Source organism: Melanotaenia boesemani, chromosome 22 (assembly GCF_017639745.1).
Source record: "Melanotaenia boesemani isolate fMelBoe1 chromosome 22, fMelBoe1.pri, whole genome shotgun sequence".
In the NCBI taxonomy this organism is placed as follows: Eukaryota; Metazoa; Chordata; class Actinopteri; order Atheriniformes; family Melanotaeniidae; genus Melanotaenia; species Melanotaenia boesemani.
This window is the reverse complement of record NC_055703.1, coordinates 26,738,477-26,752,649: the sequence shown is the minus strand read 5'-3', so window position 1 is coordinate 26,752,649 and position 14,173 is coordinate 26,738,477. Positions and strand designations below refer to the sequence as shown.

Sequence of the window (14,173 nt, the reverse complement as noted above, 5' to 3'; positions counted from 1 at the left end):
CAATGTGGACCAAGCTCTGATACCAGTCGTACAGGGACGGAACAGCTCGTACAAGCGGGTCCAGCACTCCATACTCCCGGAGTACCCCCCACAAGAGTCCCTGGGGGACACGGTCGAATGACTTGTCCAAGTCCACAAAGCACATGTAGACTGGTTGGGCAAACTCCCATTCCCCCTCAAAGACCCTGAAGATGGTGTAGAGCTGGTCCACTGTTCCACGACCGGCACAAAAACCATACTGCTCCTCCTCAATCCGAGGTTTGACAATCTGACGGACCCTCCTCTCCAGCACCCCTGAATAGACCTTACCGGGGAGGCGGAGGAGTGTGGTCCCCCTGTAGTTGGAGCACACCCTCCGGTCCCCCTTTTTGAAAAGGGTGGCCACCACCCCAGTCTGCCAGTCCAGGGGAACTGTCCCCAATGTCCATGCGATGCTGCAGAGGCGTGTCAGCCAAGACAGCCCTATAGCATCCAGAGCCTTAGAAACTCTAGGTGGACCTCATCCACCCCCGGGGCCTTGCCACCGAGGAGCTTTTTAACCACCTCAGCGACCTCAGCCCAGAGATAGGAGAGCCAGCAACAGCTACCCCAGACTCTGCTTCCTCATCGGAAGACGTGTTGGTGGGATTGAGAAGGTCTTCGAAGTATTCCTTCCACCGCCTCACAATGTCCCGAGTCGAGGTCAGCAGCCCCCCATCTGTACACAGTGTTGACGGAGCACCGCTTTCCCCTCCTGAGCCGCCGGATGGTGGACCAGAATCTCCTCAAAGCCGTCTGGAAGTCATTCTCCATGGCCTCTTCAAACTCCTCCCATGCCCGAGTTTTTGCCTTAGCAACTGCAGAAGCTGCGCTCCACTTAGCCCGTCGATACCCATCAGCTGCCTCTGGAGTCCCACAGGCCAAATTGGCCCAATAGGACTCCCCATTTAGCTTGACGACATCCCTTACTGTCGGTGTCCACCGAGTTTGGGGGTTACCGCCTCGACAGGCACCGACGACCTTACGGCCACAGCTGCGGCTGGCCGCCTCGACAATAGAGGCATGGAACACAGCCCAGTCGGACTCAATGTCCCCTGCCTCGCCCAGGACATGACCGAAGCTCTGCCGGAGATGGGAGTTGAAACTCTTTCTGACAGGGGACTCTGCCAGACGTTCCCAGCAGACCCTCACAACACGCTTGGGTCTGCCAGGCCTGCCAAGTGCACATGTGGGCACTCTTATGTCTGAACAAGGTGTTCGTTATGGACAGTCCATGACGAGCACAGAAGTCCAATAACAAAACACCACTTGGATTCAGATTAGGGGGGCCGTTCCTCCCAATCACGCCCTCCAGATCTCGCTGTCATTGCCCACGTGAGTATTGAAGTCCCCCAGCAGAACGAGAGAGTCCCCGGAAGGAGTGCTCTTCAGCACCACCTCCAAGGACTCCAAAAAGGGTGGGTACTCTATTTGGTGCATAAGCACAAACAAAAGTCAGGACCCGTCCCCCTGCCCGAAGGCGGAGAGAGGCTACCCTTTCATCCACTGGGGTAAACCCCAATGTACAGGCGCAGGTCAGGGGGCAATGAGCATGCCCACACCTGCTTGGTACCTCTCACCTCTGGCAACTCCAGAATGGAAGAGGGTCCAGCCCCTCTCAAGGACAGTGGTAATTTCTAACAGAGTTGGAGATAATTGACCCACACTGAAACAAGCACTGTTTCCCCTCTTAAACCTGAAAATATAATGCTTGCAGAAACACAAAAGTAGTTCTGTGCCCATAGCAACTGAAAGCCTTTTCACCCCTTAATCCTCAGCTTAATGTCCCTGAGTTTTAGTCTCTCTCTCTCTCTCTCTCTCTCTCTCTCTCTCTCTCTCTATATATATATATACATAATTCAGTCCATTCAGTTTAGTCCCTTTTCACCAGTAAGAGACATTAATTAGAGCAGCCTTGGCTTTGACTGTTGGAGAGGCAGCACACTGAACTGTGGTGAAGACTAGACATGCTCCTTCCACCTGTTTGCCTTGTGATACTACACAGTTTTGTGCACACATCTTGACATGTTAGCGTGCTTGTATGTGTCAGGTGGGTGGAGGAGGACCCCAGGGAGATCATGCAGTCCGTCTATGAGTGCATAGAGAGGACCTGCCAGAAACTGTGCCAGCTCAGCATCGACGTCTCCAACATTAAAGGTGGGTCACCAACAGTCTGCATGCTGGTTAAACTGGAGAAATAAATATATGCATTTACTTCAGGGCAAATAGTGGGAATAACTGACAAGTTTAATTTACATTCATTTTGTGGTTGATATCCAGCGGTAGGAGTGACCAATCAGAGAGAGACAACCCTAGTTTGGGATAGAGAGACGGGAGAACCCCTCTACAATGCAGTTGGTGAGTGCAGCAAGATTTAAATAAATCCCCTTCTGCTCAGGAACTCTCATTTTCACTGTCTGGTGATCAGATTTCAAGATTTGACATTGTTACAACGAAATTCTGTCGGAGCATCAAGCGTAGAGCACAAAGTGCAATACAAAGAAAAACATATATATATATATATATATATATATATATATATATATACTTTTTAAAAAAAATTCATAATGTACCATTCAAAGCATTTATGATAACAATATTATCATCATTCAGTCCAGTTTGGAGAAGAGGAAGTCCTAAATTAAAGGGAGCTAACCCGGAAGCTAGCTGCTGCTAGCTGCTGCTTCATCCAGGCAACTGTTCCTGCTGGATTTATCCTTGATAGTGGAATCAAAAGACCTGGGGCCTCATTTCTGATGCTGGCGTAGGTACCAACACTTGCGTACACCAAATATAGTCATCTTTTGGGATTTATATAAACCAAACTTGGCGGGAGAATGTTTCTACTTTCACGCAAATGCAGACCATAGCATACACACAAAAGCTGAGAAGCACCTGGCTGCATCAGATCTGCAAGAGCATGCGCATTGGACAGGAAATACGTTTCCTAATGTCAGAAGTAGTCTTCTTTGTGTTGTGCTGCGCATGGCCATGCAGCGGATATCTTTACAACAGTAAGTAACTTATTGTTTTTATAAGATCATTAGATCGTGTTTTTAAACATATTTTAAGTGTTTATTTTTTTTCTGAGGTTTTATTGAATGCTGTTTACTATATCAAAGACTGAAACGAGTGTATCCATATCAGAAAATACAATTGAAAATACACTTTTAAGCAGTGCTCATGAACACTGCTCCTGCACGAGCAGATCTCCAGCAGCTGTACCAGTCATTTAAAACAATATGCTAGAATGACCCCAAATAATGAAAAATCTAAACGGTCTTCCAGATGCATCCGTCTATTATTAGTTCTGAAAGGGACCATACGCTATGGGTTTTTCAGTTGGGGTGCCCTCTGTGACCCAAATTTAGGACTCATAAGAACCAAACACTAGAGAGGCATCTCAATGATCCTAAAAAATCCATTGTGTTTCAGAGGTAAGTTTATTAGAAATATCTGCAGATTTTCATCATTTGAACTGTAATTTCAGTATGGTAATCACTGTTGGACTTGGAAAAAGAACATAATTGGGTGATTCAATATCAAATCCACGGAGGCCTTGTCACGGCTGAGTCCAGCCGTCTGAGTGAGGTAAAACAGGACCCAAACAGCAGACGTGAACACTGTTGAAAACAGAACGATTTTATTATATACGGGGATCTGAGCGGTCCAAACTGGGGAGGGTCCGGGGTTTCTGGATCTCTGGGAGGAGAGGAGAATGGTAAGTGGCAGTCCTGATCAAACAATATCCAGTGATCCAAGCTTAGTGGGTGGCTTACTGTATCCAAGTGGAAATCCAGAATGGAGGGAGAGGTTGCTGCTGCTGAACATGAGCTGGAGGAGAGTAGGGCGAGCAGGCAGGTAGGTGAGGTAATTGATGGTGATCGGAGGAGGAAGACTGGAGATGGAGGCGTACTGGAAACCTGGAGCAGCAGGGCAATGCTAGAGGATGGAAAGAAGGCAAGGCAAGGTCAGAGCACTTGACTGGAAGCAAGGTAATACTGGTGCCGGCCTGATTTACCACGGGAACAGTGAGATAATCTGGCCAGGTCTGGTTGCTCCTGCAGTCCTCATAAAGGGAGGCTTAATGAGGGTTGATGGAACACAGCTGCAGAGGCAGGAGCAGACCGGACTCCGCCCAAGGCTTACTGAAGCCAGCACAGCCCCACCTAAAGCTCAGGAAAGGGAAGGACAGGCAGCAGAACCGTGACAGGCCTCTCTCCTGACCATCTTGGATTTGCTCCAAACTTTCTCTAAATTTGTTCAGTTTTGGTTCAAGGTACCAACTTTATGTTTGGTGCGTTTACTAATCAACACATGCTCTTTCCAATGTTCTGATTTTATTGTTTTTATGTATGCAAATATGCACTTGAATCTTGGGTATGAAATGATTTTTGCCATGTTTAATGCTTCATAAATCAGAAATGCTGAATTCTTTCAGACATGCACCTAGTTTATCAGCCAGTACTATAAAAACTGTATTAAATTTACAAATATAAAGGATGTGATGTGCTTCAGTCTTAAAGGTAGAGTTGTACACCTTCACACTGTTCTTCACACTTCACATTACACTGTTCTCCCTTCAGATTTGATCATTTGCAGATGCAGTCAGACGTGTCGCAACACAGGGCATTACCACTGTCCTTTTAACGAAAAAACCATCATACGTAAAGATATGATGATTCCACATCTGACAGGATGCTCATCAAATGCTTCAAATGATGTATTTGCAACAGTAGCAAGTTCTGGCCATTGCTACACTGTCAGCAGCCTCCCCCCAGGCTCCCGCTCTTCCTTTAAACATCTCCTCAGCCTCCAGCAGCCTCCCCCCAGGCTCCCGCTCTTCCTTTAAACATCTCCTCAGCCTACAGCTGCCTCCCCCCAGGCTCCCGCTCTTCCTTTAAACATCTCCTCAGCCTACAGCGGCCTCCCCCCAGGCACCCGCTCTTCCTCAAACATCTCCTCAGCCTCCAGCGGCCTCCCCCCAGGCTCCCGCTCTTCCTTTAAACATCTCCTCAGCCTCCAGCAGCCTCCCCCCAGGCTCCCGCTCTTCCTTTAAACATCTCCTCAGCCTACAGCGGCCTCCCCCCAGGCTCCCGCTCTTCCTTTAAACATCTCCTCAGCCTCCAGCAGCCTCCCCCCAGGCTCCCGCTCTTCCTTTAAACATCTCCTCAGCCTCCAGCGGCCTCCCCCCAGGCACCCGCTCTTCCTCAAACATCTCCTCAGCCTCCAGCGGCCTCACTTCCAGAGGCCAACCAGTCAGCAGAGACAGGGGTCATTGCTGCTGAGACTACAAAGCTACCATTGTCACGGGTGAAATATTTAAAGTCACTGAAGTGCCCTTACTGCTCCACTATAACTTAATGTTACACATACAAAGAAAGCACGCAGAGCCTAAAGATATTACGTCTAAATGTCACCTTAAAAGTGTATGTGTTGACCCAACCCGTCATATATATGCAATTCAAAAACGTAGTCATGGTTTTGCAGTTCCAATACATGTGCAGCACAAAACATGGGGAAAGCAGCATATAACAAAGAGTTTAATCGGAGGACTGTTGGCAGTATCACTTCCTTGCAAAACACAGGGGCCTCAGTCACATTCTGAGGGGGGTCACTTTAGTGCAGCGCTACACTGAAAAGATACAAACTGGATTAAAAGGTCGGCGTTTGCAGAACCAAGCATTGATCAGAGACGTAACGTATCTTTGAATTTTTTTTTTATTTGATTTTTCAAGAGCTACAGGGAAAGTCTCCAAGCTATAGAGCAGTCGACCGCTGGTGTAGAAGGTTTGTAAGACTTCCTGCTCTGCTCTGTGTGTAGTTTGGCTGGATCTGCGCACCCAGTCAACGGTGGAGAGGCTCATTAACAAAGCACCAGGCAGAAACAAGAACCACCTCAAGGTGAGAGAACGTGCTGCTGGTTGTAGTCCATCCTTCTGCAGTGGACAGTATCAGCAGGTGGCGCTGTAATCTAGATTATAATCCCAGTCTTCTTACTTTGTCTTCAGCACAAAACAGGCCTCCCAATCAGCACCTACTTCAGCGCCGTGAAGCTGCGCTGGCTGCTGGACAATGTGGACAAGGTGCACGAAGCTGTGCTGGCGGGCCGGGCCATGTTCGGTACCGTGGACTCCTGGATCATCTGGGTACTACCTGCTGCGACAGACTGCAGACCTGTGTGTTGGTGTGTAGGAGCGTGCTCATGTCATTTAATGTCCTCAGTGTCTGACAGGGGGTAAGAACGGAGGGGTCCACATCACTGACGTGTCCAACGCTAGTCGTACCATGCTCTTCAACATCCACACCATGGACTGGGATCCTGAAATCTGCAGGTAGACGCCTCGTCAGACCGACGTCCTTTCACATGTGTGCACCATTATTTAACACGCAGCCATTTCCACGTTTCTCTCTGTGCATGGAACTTGGTTCATGGCCTCCTTTTTTCCACCTTGGAGTGAATAAATCATCTCCATGCCTGCTGCTGTTGTGTCTGTAAACATGTACAATCTTCTGTTTGTTTCATCATCCTCCATCGTAGGCGAGGCGCCGGTATTCTACACTTCCTTTGGTTTATAGACAGAAACTACAAGGAAAATATATAATTGGTTCACACAAGTTCAGGTTAATGTCAGCTTTGGAAGAAAGATGGAGTCCTCATGCTTCATCATCGTGATGGGCTGGTGTTGTGTTCCAGGTACTTTGAAGTCCCGATGAACATCCTCCCCAAAGTCAGAAGCTCCTCTGAAATATACGGCTGGGTGGTGAGTTTAGATCAAACACTGAACCATGTAACGACGCTGTGCCATCAGTCTGATTTTTTCAAATTTGTAACAGAAAAAACACTTTTAGATTTTTTAAACATTTTAAGTAACATGTTTCAAACATGTTTTTTTTTTTTTTTAACTTGTCCTGTCCAGCATCATAGCAGCAGAATGATAATCTGGTTGCTGTATCGTGCTGAACAAATTTGCTCTGCCAAGGGGAGGCCTATGGGTAAGGCTCCTCTTGATAATGTGATTAATTTATTTATTTATTTACTTTGAATCACGGAATCTATGTAATCTTGCTGGACCTGACCGGAGGGGACAGAAAAAGATGGAAAATAGCAAAAAGAGCAAAAGGGAAAGAAGAAAGGAGACAAAAAGATCACAGACAGAAGGAAACGACCCTTCAATCCACACCATCACCAGACAACAAACTGTTACACCTGTACATGAACACACCAGAACATTTCCTACAACTTTTACAAAATCAGAAACACACACACAGAAAAAACAGGGCTGCCAGTCATTAAGAGTTTTTAAATAATAACCAAATCAAAAAGACATAACAGCGACCAGATACTAACTCACAGAAAAAAAAAAAAAAATTATCGCTTAATATTAAAACCCACTGGACAACTCAGTGACTGTATCAGCATGCAGAGGATGAAGAAGAGGAGGGATCAGTGATGAAGAGTGGTGAGTGAGATCATGCAAATGCGACCTCGCCTCCACGGAGGCCAGAGGCAGACCAGGGCCTGGGCCGGGCCCTCAGCAGCAGACCCAGAGCACCAACCCAAGCCACCCCACCACAAAGTCGACTCCAGCCCCACCCGAAGGGCAGCAGAGGAGAGCCCCAGCAAGAGCCCCCCACGGTCCTGGGGCACAGGCCCCAGTGGGCCAAGATCAGCAGCCGCCGGCCCCGCCAGGGACCGGCCACCCAGGGCAGCCCAAGCGAAGGGCCCAGTGCCCCAGGAGCCCAGAGGCGGCCGCCCCACCCCCCAAAGGCAGAGGGCCCGCAACATGCCTAGGAGGACCAGGCCCCCCCAGACAGCCACCCGGCGTAGGCCAGCACACACCCTGATGTTCCAGCCGCACACCCCGAGAACCAGGGTGCTATTGACCCCCTCCCCCCACTCCCCACCTACTCTAATCTGCACCCTATATAACCCCACACTCACACCCTTCCCCGCGCTGCACCCACAAGCACTCACCACCGCACAGTCACGCCACACACAACCCACCCACCATGCCCCGTGGGGGACACCCCAGGCGGACCAGAGGACAGTGAGCCCCAAGCAAAATAATGCTGTTATCATGGATCATTGTGGATTTACAAGATAGAGTCTCCGAATAAAACTACATGTTCCTGATAGAAATACCTGGAGCGTGTCTCTTAGTAGTCCTCATCGTGTTAGGTTCGCGGTAATTTGTAAGTTGCTTGGCAACCTGCAGAACATCACTCATGTTGGTGAGATGAAGTTATAGAGGCAGTTTTTAATAATCATTCATTTCACATGAAATTATTCGTTTCCCTGTTCCTCCGCTGGCTGCACCCGACATCTTTCTTCTTTTACAATCTTTTCCTTCTCGTGAAACGACTTGCATGTTGTTTCTTCAGTGAAATCACTGTGTTTCTAGGTTCTGCTGCGGAGGGGAACGCAAACTGCCTGCAGTCCAGCCCGTCTGTGGTCAGCTCTGTTTAAACTGGGGCTGTTTCTCATTCAAAGAAGGAGCTGCAGTGTTTTCTTTAACGTCCATATCTAATCTGACTCCTAACAGCTCTCTGCTGGTAAACCAGCTGCTGCAGGCAAACACTCAAACTTTTCTTTGCTTGTTTTCACATTTTTGCAGCTCTTTATCCTCCATGTCATATTTTTTCCCTTTTTTTCTCACATTCTTGTTATCTGCAGTAACCATGGAAACAGGAGTGAACTCTTGAAAGAAAGCGAACACCTTCATAAGGAATTTGTGGTAGAATAATTTTATTTTTAATTTTTATAGGTTTTAGGCTCAACATTGAGCCCTGAGTGTTAATGATTCTGGCTAATTATGGACAAGAGCCATGAAGCCAAATCACTCAGAGCTGGAAATATAGTGTTTTATCAAATTCTGGTTGATAGCTTTATCATATATATATATATGTGTGTATATATATATATATATACACACACATATATATATATATATATATATATATATATATATGTGTGTGTATGTATATGTATATCTCAGATAAAGGCTGTGGGCCACTGTGCTGATCACTGGTTTAGGGTCTGATGTGTACTCCGTCTAAAGGTTTTACCTGAGATGAAATGGAATCAGGGACAGAACAAAGCCATAAACATGTGGTTTAAACTACTGTAATGTCAGTGGCTGATGAGGTGAATAAGTCTGCTCAAGATGTGGGAGCCATCTTCACGTCCACGTGAACAAAAATTCTGGGAAGATGTTATCACGTTTGTGAGAACTGATTAATGTAAAATCCCTGTAAATGTTAAACAGCTGGACTTTTCCAGACCAGGACGCAGTTGCACCATGTCAGAGGAGTCGGGATTCTGTAGATGAACTTACAGATCATTACATCGTCCACATTTTATAAACCCCGGGATCACATGGGAGCATCACAGAAAGTGGAAAAGTTTTCATTTTAAAATGTTGTACTTTGTTTTTATATGTAAATGTGTGTGTGTGTGTGTGTGTGTGTGTGTGTGTGTGTGTGTGTGTGTGTGTGTGTGTGTGTGTGTGTTACATTAAGATGTTTGTGTTTATTCAACTAGAAAATCAAATAAAAAATATTGGGGAAGAGGAGTGAAAACATCTAAATGTTATTTTCTGTTCCCCAATCAGAAATCTGGATCACTTTCAGGGGTCCCCATCTCAGGGGTGAGTCATCTTTTCTTCTTGTGTCGCTGTGCTGCAGTTTGACTCGTTTTTATTATTTCTAACTAGCAGGTTGAAGGTGTCTTCCTCCTTCATGAAGCTCTGTCTTGACGTTCACCCAGTTTTTAGTTCCAGTGTTAAATAAAACTATTGGAGCAGCCTTGAATGAGGAGGATGAACTCATATTCACACCTGATGATAGAAACCATGTCCCAGCAGCTTCTTCACTTCAGGATTTCCCATCATCCTTTGCTGGTGATGGAAGCTGCAGCCTTCAGTCCTATGTTGGTATTAGCCCGAGCTTCCAGCAGCAGCTCTAAAAGTCCTTATCCTCGTAACTCATTTTACCATAAACCAGTCCCTTCAGGATTTCACGGCACTTTTGTGTGATTAGAGCGCGATTATTCCTAAACTGCCTGATTTTGCATTAGCTTCTGAGAAAAGTTGCAATGGTGTTTTTTTATTTATTTATTTATTTTTTGCAAAAACAACTGAACATTGCTTGAAATCATTAAGAAAAGAAAATCTAAAAAAAAATATATTCCAACATTTTATTGTAATAAGTAAACTTGGAGGATACTCAAGCATCCAGAACAACACTCTTTAAAACACACACACACACAACACACACACACAAAGTTCATAGAACTGTGGAGTACAAAAACAACAAAACTTCTTTTTAGTCTGTGAAAAATAACTCAGGAATTTCTCAATAAAATGGTTTCTTAATGCCATATAAACTTACTTTTACAACTGAATCAACTTGAGCTAAAAACCATAAATGAAACCGTTTTCAACAGATTAAATACACAAAAGATGAAAATAAAGCTTAAATGCTTAAAGTAAACATTTTTTTTGAGAGAAAGGATCAAGATAAAAGAAAAGTTGTTTTGTATCAGTTCTTAAATTAACAAAAATAATAATCTGATAGCTCTAAATTCAAAAGTTCAAATTCACACTAGTTTGCACCTGATTAACTTTGCTTCCCTAAATGCTTTTTACTCAACATAAACTGCACAGTAAAACTCCAGCGGAGCTCTGAGCCCTCCGTCCTCTCATAAACCCACACATTTCTATGCATCTTGCTGTATCCTGTATTCTTAGCACAAAGACTAAATTACATGATGCAAGAATTGTCTCGTATATTTCTGCTACTCTCCATTGGTGTTTTTCGGTGTAATGTTTGTCAATTCATGACTTCCACTTTGTTCGACCACAATGTTACAATAGTACAAAATAATTTACCACCACTTTCATGTAGAAAACTGGGAAGCTGTAGAGTTCTGTCCTTAGCAGTGATTTTCGTTGGCACATATTTCCCTCTCACACAAGTTAGCATGTTTGCTATCAGAAACAGGAAGTGAATGTAATGGATCTCATGATGAGAAGGAATGTTGCGAAGGGTCAAAGTTGCATTAAAGTTGCGGTGATTGAATAAAATTGCAGGGCATGCAGAATTTGCCGTGATTGGCTGAATCTGTGTTAACAGTTGCAATCACAACATTGCGAATTCCTGGAGGGACTGATAAACTAGTTCTTTGTTGCTTCTTGGTAATGAATCTACTGCTGGAACATCTGTTTATTCCTCTTTAAATGGAGCCACATCTGGAAGGAATATGCATGTGTGGGATGAGCAGCAGAGTTGAGGACGTGGGTTGTTCCCACAGCTTTACTGTAAAATGTTTCTATAAAAAAGAACCGATCCACCAAACACATTTTAATGACGGTTTTGGACTGAATTCACATCTTTCTTCTTGCCTGGACAGTTAGTTATCAGACGTATGCCTGACTCTGATTTGTTTGTCAGTGTCTGGGGGACCAATCAGCTGCCCTCGTTGGTCACATGTTCTTTGAAGAGGGACAGGCCAAAAACACGTAAGCCATGAAATGTGTATGATCATGTTTGCAGATGATAAAACCTTATTCATATTCAGCCTTATTCATGCAGGTATGGGACTGGTTGCTTCCTGCTCAGAAATACAGGGACAAAAGTAAGAAATTTAAAAGCAGAAAAACACTCCTACCAGTTAAACTCTTAATTAATCTTTATTCGTTCATGTTTTTGTCTCCAGCGTGTGATGTCGGACCATGGCCTGCTCACAACAGTAGCCTACAAACTGGGGAAGGATGAACCCGCTTGCTATGCGCTGGAGGTGGGCGGCGCTGGTGAAACCTGAGCATACATCCAGTCCTCCGCCCTCATCACTAACTGCTGATATTTTCTCTGCTGCTGCAGGGTTCGGTTGCCATTGCAGGAGCAGTGGTGCGGTGGTTAAAAGACAACCTTGGCATCGTGCAGACGTCCTCAGAGATTGGTAGATTTTCTGCAGGGAATAACAAAGCCGCATAATGACTTTGGTATACGTTTAGTTTAATGGAGTCCTCTCCCTTCTGTCGCTGGTTGCTGACTCGTTTCAGAGAAGCTGGCGGCTGCAGCAGGCACATCCTACGGCTGCTACTTCGTGCCAGCCTTCTCAGGGCTCTACGCTCCTTACTGGGAGCCCAGTGCAAGAGGGTGTGGTTCAAACACATCTGAAAACCAATGCTTTAGTCACCATTTTCTTTCTACAGCATGTCTGGTTTCCTCTCTGTTTTCCAGCATCATCTGTGGACTCACACAGTTTACCAACAGGAACCATTTGGCCTTCGCTGCCCTGGAGGCCGTCTGCTTCCAGACCAGAGAGGTGAGCAGTGTCTCTCTCTGTAGCTTCGTACGTCTACAGCCGGCAGTCCAGCGTTCATTTGCATTAATAAAGAACAATTTGTGTGCATCAGATCCTGGACGCCATGAACCAGGACAGCGGCGTCCCCCTGACACAGCTGGGGGTAGACGGAGGAATGACGGCCAACAAACTGCTAATGCAGCTGCAGGCTGACATCCTCTGCATACCTGTTGGTAAGAACACGCATCGCACACTTTTAGAGACGAGTATGATGACGACACTTCAGGTGAGGGGTAGTGGGTTAGGGTTTACATCAGGAACTGGCCCACATCTCTCCCAGTCCAAAGACTAACTGAGGTTTGAAATGTCTTTAGTTAATATAGGTAAACATTGACATGGGTCTGAACCTGGACCTTGTCCTGATCTGTCTTCACTGACTTTTGCCCCATTTTTAACAAACTCATGATCTATTTAAACAAACACATTTACCTGAATGTGGTCTACGGTGTCCCCAACAGTCCTCACTTAGCAGTAGAGGAAATAAATCTGTAGAAAACCTTGAAATACTTTCCCACTGATAACACATCAGTTCTCTGAAATAAAAGGACTTTTCTGTTTCCTGTGGGTGCAGTGAAACCCTGCATGTCAGAAACCACAGCCCTGGGCGTAGCGATGGCCGCTGGGGCTGCAGACGGGGTGAACGTGTGGAACCTGAGCCCTGGTCAGCTCCCGCATCTTACATCTGAGAGATATGAACCTCAGATCAACCCTGAGGGTAAGAAAAGACAAGCAATGGGGCTCAGCGTCCAATAATTTGGTTTTCAGAGGCATGTCCAAACATGTAAAATTCTCTCTCAACACAGCTGCAGAGAGAGAGCAGCAAGAGCAGAAACTACACTAGTAGTGAGTTCATGTGGAAATGCGTAATTATTTTTACATTTACAGTTTTTAACTATCTTTACTAGTCATTTTATCTACTTTAATGCTGAAAATTTAGCCACAAAGTCCCATTTCAGTCATACCTGTTGGTCTCATAAAGCTCAGCACTGCTTTCCAAATCACTTTTCTCAAGTATTTCCTCAATATTCAGGCTGTAATAGACGTTCTTCTATGAGATGTAGATGTTCGTGGGGAAAAAAAAGTCCATAGTTTCCAACCTAATGAAAAGAAAATAGATTTAAAAAATATTACTGGTGCGTTTAGTGTCATGTCGGGAAAATTCAGTGTAATTATTCTACAAAAAAAAAAAAAAAAAAAGGCTAATGTTTTAAATTGCAGATATAATAACAAATGCAGGTTTTACTGCATTTGTTATTATATCTGTAATTTAAAACATTAGTTAGGTCTTCAGCATGTTTAGCCATGTATGAAGAGCCATTGTCGAATGTCCAGAGACACCCCTGGACCAGGTCCTGCTGAAAAACTGTCAAGACTTGGAAAGTTCATATCTTGACTGAATTATTCTGCTGAGCTGGTAGATTCATTGAAACGCAGCGTCTGATACATGAAACCTTTATGGTATTTATGAAAATGCATTCCATGCCCATTTATTACTGCAGAGTCTGCGGGTAGACCGGCAGTAGAGCAGCGGTAGGGACCCGCCTGGCGGTTAGCTTCCTGACTGCAGCGTTAGACATTCTGCATAGTAAAAGATTAGAGTCATAATTACTGAGAAATAACTCTGTTTTTGTTGCTGTTGTCCAGTCTGATGGAATTTGTATTTTACTGTGTAAAATGACCTGAAAGTGTGTGAAGTCATTTACGTCCAGTACCAGAAAACCCTGAAACAGCTGCCAATGTTCCATGACTGGTTATTGATATGCAGCAAGGTAAGGGGGATTCATG

General features: G+C 45.2%; 1 protein-coding gene across 4 annotated transcripts in view; it reads left to right on the top strand.

Annotated features, from left to right (window-relative positions):
• LOC121633461 (glycerol kinase-like) overlaps window positions 1–14,173 on the top strand; it is a 28,678-nt gene that overhangs the window by 10,617 nt on the left and 3,888 nt on the right. For 2 of the 4 annotated variants that reach the window (XM_041975513.1, XM_041975512.1), the window contains exons 3-16: window positions 2,069–2,175; window positions 2,299–2,376; window positions 5,843–5,922; window positions 6,030–6,167; window positions 6,244–6,353; window positions 6,716–6,782; window positions 9,633–9,668; window positions 11,473–11,540; window positions 11,614–11,656; window positions 11,738–11,818; window positions 11,902–11,980; window positions 12,084–12,349; window positions 12,441–12,561; window positions 12,960–13,103. In XM_041975513.1, the coding sequence (XP_041831447.1) occupies window positions 2,069–2,175; window positions 2,299–2,376; window positions 5,843–5,922; window positions 6,030–6,167; window positions 6,244–6,353; window positions 6,716–6,782; window positions 9,633–9,668; window positions 11,473–11,540; window positions 11,614–11,656; window positions 11,738–11,818; window positions 11,902–11,980; window positions 12,084–12,349; window positions 12,441–12,561; window positions 12,960–13,103 (1,418 nt within the window). The other 2 variants (XM_041975514.1, XM_041975515.1) reach the window with 2 other exon arrangements.